Source organism: Sesamum indicum, unplaced genomic scaffold, assembly GCF_000512975.1.
Source record: "Sesamum indicum cultivar Zhongzhi No. 13 unplaced genomic scaffold, S_indicum_v1.0 C00648, whole genome shotgun sequence".
Taxonomy (NCBI): Eukaryota; Viridiplantae; Streptophyta; class Magnoliopsida; order Lamiales; family Pedaliaceae; genus Sesamum; species Sesamum indicum.
In genome coordinates, this window is record NW_011629777.1 from 1 (window position 1) to 5,664 (window position 5,664).

General features: G+C 41.9%; 2 protein-coding genes and 1 pseudogene across 2 annotated transcripts; 1 reads left to right on the plus strand and 2 right to left on the minus strand.

Annotated features, from left to right (window-relative positions):
* Nucleotides 1-3: 3 nt before the first annotated feature.
* Nucleotides 4-1,028, minus strand: LOC110011504 (annotated as a pseudogene).
* Nucleotides 1,029-1,407: 379 nt separating this feature from the next.
* Nucleotides 1,408-2,484, plus strand: LOC105155207 (protein DMR6-LIKE OXYGENASE 2-like). Its single transcript, XM_011071078.2, has 2 exons — nucleotides 1,408-1,767; nucleotides 1,960-2,484. The coding sequence occupies exons 1-2, from the start codon at nucleotides 1,420-1,422 to the stop codon at nucleotides 2,224-2,226; spliced, it is 615 nt and encodes a 204-aa protein (XP_011069380.1). The 5' UTR covers nucleotides 1,408-1,419; the 3' UTR covers nucleotides 2,227-2,484.
* A 486-nt stretch (nucleotides 2,485-2,970) lies between these two features.
* On the minus strand, nucleotides 2,971-5,658 carry LOC105155208. Its single transcript, XM_011071079.2, has 2 exons — nucleotides 3,681-5,658; nucleotides 2,971-3,590 (listed from the first exon to the last, which is right to left on the minus strand). The coding sequence occupies exons 1-2, from the start codon at nucleotides 4,776-4,778 to the stop codon at nucleotides 3,201-3,203; spliced, it is 1,488 nt and encodes a 495-aa protein (XP_011069381.1). The 5' UTR covers nucleotides 4,779-5,658; the 3' UTR covers nucleotides 2,971-3,200.
* Nucleotides 5,659-5,664: the final 6 nt, after the last annotated feature.

Consider the following 5,664-nt stretch of genomic DNA (forward strand, 5'->3'; position numbering starts at 1 on the left):
ACGTCAGAGCATCTCCGCCGTCCATCTCTTGCTTGGATCCTTCACGAAACATTTACCAAGAAAATCTCTCACTTCCTCCGGTAAACTTCTGGGGATCTCTGGCACTTCTTCACCTACTCCAATTCTCATCATCAATCCGGCAATATATGAGCACCGCCATGCCGGATTTCCAGACAACATCTCCACCACGACGCACCCAAGCGCCCAAATATCCGCCGGAGGCCCCTGCTCGCCCCCGGCGACCATCTCCGACGACATGTACAAAGGGGTGCCTCTCAATTCGCACCCCGTCGCGGCGCCTTTTCTCCCTCCATGCCGCTTCGTCAGCCCAAAATCGGCGATCTTCACGCGGCCATTTGTGCCTAAAAGATGTTTTGAAACTTGATATCACAGTGAACGCACCCCAACTTGTGAATATAGTGAATCCCTTTGAGCAAAACTTTTGTGTATCCCCGGACTTCAGATTCCATCCCCCCACCACTGGAATTCCTAAGCTTATTAGCAAAAGCGCCGCCGGGAGCATACTCCAACAACACATTATACAATTACTCGCCCTTCTCATATGAACAATTCTCCCCAAAGCACCGAATTGCAATCCACGTTCGCAAGCTGACGTGGCCTTTTTTTCCACGTCAGCTTTGCCACGTCATGTTGCCCCTTTTTTATTTACACCTAATCCATTTAACCGGACACGTCAGCTTCCCCCAACTTTTAGACGCTCACGTGCCTCCCTCGTGCACAATTCCGGCCGATTTAGGGTAATTTGTCTTAAAATCGCCAAATTTTTTTAATTACCGTTCTACTGTTCTATTTTGGAAAAAACTTGGACTGGAAACGCCACCGCCCCTAAGAAAATGGACGAAAATTGCAATTTGCCCTTTAGAATATTTAGTTTAAATTTCTATGCTATTTGAGAGCTACGGTGACCGAAGTATACAAAAGTCACTAAAAAACGATGTGATATTTCCTATAGTTTTAAAATTAGGGTTTTTGCAGCCAAGCCTCAAAAAGTTAAATTCTTGCCACATAATAAGCTTTAGTGGATAAAAGTAAAACCCTCCACATAAGATATATTAGAATGTGCCTAAAAAAATGCCACATTAGCATTTTCCGGTCCCTTTTGGCCACATCATAATCCTATGCGGAGGGTTTTATCAACTTAAGCAGCCTATGCTACAAGGGATTAATCTTTTGGGATTCAGTCAGCAAAAACACCAATTTGAGAATCTTAAATAATTGTCACATTAATTATTTACCGTTGGACTTCGATGGCTGGTGTCTTCCATTGCATAAAAAATAAAACTTAATGTCCTAAATTTACACTTCCAAAACTATACCCTCTAATATGCTGGACCAAAAATGCAATCTCGCATAATTGAAATCTTGAAATGTGATTGCTGCAGGGAAGCAGTGCTTGAGATGCATACAAGAACTCGACCGCTGCACGGACTACTAATTCACCTGATGGCGACGGGGCGGAACATGAGAGTTGAAGGAGGCGTAACAGAGGAAAGGTTCGAGATGGAGTCATGCTTTCGGCACTTCACTGCGAATTACTATCCATCTCGGCCGGAGTTTGAGGAGCCGATTCCGATGCAACCTGATACCAATCAGCACGTATTTTTCACAACATTTATGCATAATGGAGAGGCTGGATTGGAGTTCTCCCGCGTCATATATGGCGAGCGGATCCCTCGGAATAAGTGGTCCAGGATCCGGCAGGCCCCTCCCCATGCTGTTTTGGTTCACGCTGGTTATCCCGTTGAGGTAAATTTACAAACAACTTACAACATTTTCCCAAGTGCTAGCTATTTGAGAGTCATCTGCAATGTCGTGATCGGAAAAATTACAATTTACGTCCCACAACTTATCATTTTGGACTAATTATTTTAGCATTGATCACGAAATATAGTCCTAATAAATTACTTGCAACGATAGCGTGATGCATGCATGTACCAGGTATACAACAACGGATATTACAGGACTGTGAAGTTGAGAGCATTTGTAAATACGCAAGCTCAACCTAGCATAACAGTTGGCCTATCCATCGGACCGGGGCTTAATGCCATGGTTCGGACAGCTCCTGAGGTGGAAGAAAGATCCCAAAAGCCTTCTTGTTATAGTCCAATGAAATACATAGAGATCATGGAAATAATGGAGAACAATCGGCTTCATGGCAGGATTTTCGACAAGGAACAGGTGAATTATAAAGCCCAGCAAGAGTAGTTTAATTTAATTCGTAGATCAAATCGTCATGCAACCTGCAGCAGATACTAATCAGCATGCATGCATGCATGGGCTTTTCACAAATATTCATGCATGATCGATGGGGAGAAAACCCTAAATATATATGTTGTCTGAATAATTCAAGAGTCAGGTTTAATGTTGCCTAGCTTACTCAGACAATAGGTAGTCGGAATGTGAACGTGTATAATATGATGAATACTGAAAGATGTGTGGCAATTATTCAGTGGTTTAAGCAGACTTCTTTGCGTTATTCTTATATTTGTTGCTGAGTGGATACTTATTTATTTATGTTTGAAATATACTCCCTTCGAAAATTAATTACTGTTTATACATGAAGCATTTTCATTAGAATTTAGATGGAAAATGCTGATGTTAATTAGCAAAAAAAAAATTTATATAAATTTCTAGTTTTATCCGTCATTTAATGTTCTCATGGAATAATTTTGTACTTATAAAAGAAAATATGCAATGATGTTAACTTCACTCACTCCACATATAAATATTTTAATTTATCCATTTATAATTGCAAAAATATACATGATAATATCAAATAAGAAAGCAAAATTAAAATTTATGTAATTTTTTTTTACATCAATATTTTCCATCCAAGAAGTTCATGTATAAATAAATAATTTTTAAAGGGGGTGCAATAAAATTTTTTGAGAAAAAAATGTAATTTTACATTTGTAGAGGAAATTTAAGTGTAATTAACCCCATCTTAAATTCAAATCTTTACATCCAAATATAACATTAACAACAAGAATACCACTCATGACTCCCCTTGTAAATTCCATTTAATCCGCTCATTAAATAATTTATTTCGTGAGATGTAAGAAAATTCTTCCTTTCGACTAATATAATCATACAATGAATATAATTATGTAATTAGTTCAACTTCGCCCAAGTCCAGATCCAGACCAGAACTCTCCGCCAAACTATATACCAAGAATCAATCATTTGCAACCACAGAGCCCAGAAACAGGACTAATTGAGACATTCTGCGCCATCTTCAACTTCACCTGATCATTGAGAACATTCCTCGCCCACTCTGAAAAATAGCTCTCATTGTGTCCGATCCTGCCATTCTTGAAGACGGACATGCATCGGCGGTCATCCTCTGGAAACGGGCAGTGATCGCCGATGGGGTCCCTCCATGCACCCTCATGTCTCATCCCGGACCAGCTGGCCAGCCAGTGGTGGACGTATTGGCCGACCCCGGCGAGTTCAAGCCACCCTTTCGGGAACAGTTCCATCACGCTGCTGTTTCTGTCCATGAGGATCATGTTGGACAGTTGAGCCCCATGCGCAGATATCACTATGTCTGTATAGCTCATCAGCTCCACCTGCAGTAAAAATTTTACATTTTGATAGTTAGTTGTTTGATGTTATTTAGAGAGAGAGAAAGAGAGGGGAATGAAAAGCCAAACACCAACCTGTTCACAAAAGGTGAGGTTATGAGGATAAGCCACCATCAACCGGCAGCCCTCGACTTTCCGGCACTCCTTCTCAAAGATACTAATCACTGCTGATGCATTCTTAAACGACCTTGGCCCGTTCCTCATCAACATTGTCATCCCGATCCGCAACCCCTTCTCTTGCCTCCCCTCCGAGCTCACGTTACAATACATCCTGGACCGGCATCTCATCAGATCATACACTTCCATTCTCTTCTCTCTCGACATCCCACCTTCATTGTGCCTCATCACCACAGCCTCCTCAAAGCAAGTTGCATCATCATAATCACCACCACCATCCGACTCATTATGATGAATCCCATCAAAGGTCTCGATGTCAACTGGTGCACCGAATGTGGCTTCCAACAAGGTTCCCACCCACGGAGCCATACTAGTCCTTATTTCACCCCAATGGTACAAAATCCACCTTTTAGGCACTGCACATTGGCTCTTGATGTGCCAAGCCACAAATGGCATCATGGCCGACAAACCGTGCCATATATTATGGTAATCATAGTGATTATACGACACGAAGGTGAGGCCTTTCATGAGGGTGGCATTGTCCGGCAAAGCCCCAGGCCACGCAAGGGCGTACGAGTTCCAAGAACCATCGTGTCTGTCCCGACCCTTGAGGCATAAAACTCTACCGCTTGAGTGATCCGTAGGGAATTGCTGGTATTGGACTTCACCTTCTTCATGCATGTCATACAAGGAGCTCATGAACCATGTGTGGCCTCTCATGGCAGCCTGGGAAAAACGGAGATCCTTTAGGGGAAGAAAAGTGACGGACTCTCGTAGTTTGGATGCCATGGCTTTCAGCTCTTGTGAGCTGTCGTGGAAACTCGACAGGCACGAGTTGGTGACGATTTTCTCCCACTGGTGCATGAAAGCCCATGGAGAAGTAGGCGGGGTTTGCAGAGATTGGATTTGGAAGAGAACGAAGAGTATGACGAAAACTGCAAGGAGGTAGATTGAGAGTTTAGGGGAAGACGGAGAACACGGCTGGCTGGATTTGCGAGGAGAATTCCGATTGGTGTTGAAACCGGTGTTTTCTGCATCTAAAGCTGGCTTATTCATGGCTGACACTTGAATTGAAGTAGAGGGTGAAATTGTGGAAGAAAATGAAGAGTTGGGTCCGGAATTGGGATCCAGATTCCACCAAAGATTTCAGTGTTGTACAGATTTTGAGATGCCAAAAAAGAGCAAGTGTTACGTAAGGAGCTGGAATTGCAATATTTCCAGGACAGGAGGTGACTTTGTGCATACTACTTGGCTGATGGGTAGCACATGATACAGGAAAGCTTTCTATAACTCTACGAACTTCTATATTTAGAACACAAAATGTAAGAAGTGGGGATTTGTGTCAAATACTGGGAGCTTGATGAAACCCACATGTAAAAGTCAACCAGAAGTAGAAGGTGCATGGCCTATGCCTATACCTTTGCACTTATTACAAGCAATCACTTAACAATTAATCCAGCTCTACTTCTTACTTTACACATAAGGAAACAAGAAGAAAGTATTATGAACTCAGAATCTATTCGACTTTTTAACCACCATTAACCTTGAACATCTAGTTGATGCACTTTAATGAGAGGCAGCTAGAGTCCCATATACAGTCATCAGATGCTTGAATAAGTACACCAACAATAAACGTGGTTTATTTACAAGAACTTCACTATGTAAGAGCTAGATAGAGATATTCATTAAACACGCCAGCTTGGGTTTACCAGACAAACCTTGTTATTGATGATAGTGTTAACACGTAAGCACTTTATGTACACGAGAAGTTAGTTCATCATGCTTTTGATTTCTTCAACCAGCAGGCAGTCTCTTGTTAGACTTGGCTTAGCATAAATATTCTTTTCATATCCCAGCTATATTTAAAACTCTGAGATGCATCAGCAGGTTAAGTGCAGTATGATTAAAATGCTGTACAGAGGTTGGTAGTCTTCAAGTTAGA

What these genes read in the sequence shown, in the direction of transcription:
- LOC105155207 (XM_011071078.2), top strand. Translation starts at nt 1,420, where the DNA reads ATGCATACAAGAACTCGACCGCTGCACGGACTACTAATTCACCTGATG. An exon ending in ACGCTGGTTATCCCGTTGAG is followed by an intron (nt 1,768 to 1,959) that starts GTAAATTTACAA and finishes TGCATGTACCAG; the next exon opens with GTATACAACAACGGATATTA.
- LOC105155208 (XM_011071079.2), bottom strand. Translation starts at nt 4,778, where the DNA reads ATGAATAAGCCAGCTTTAGATGCAGAAAACACCGGTTTCAACACCAAT. An exon ending in ACCTCACCTTTTGTGAACAG is followed by an intron (nt 3,591 to 3,680) that starts GTTGGTGTTTGG and finishes TTTTTACTGCAG; the next exon opens with GTGGAGCTGATGAGCTATAC.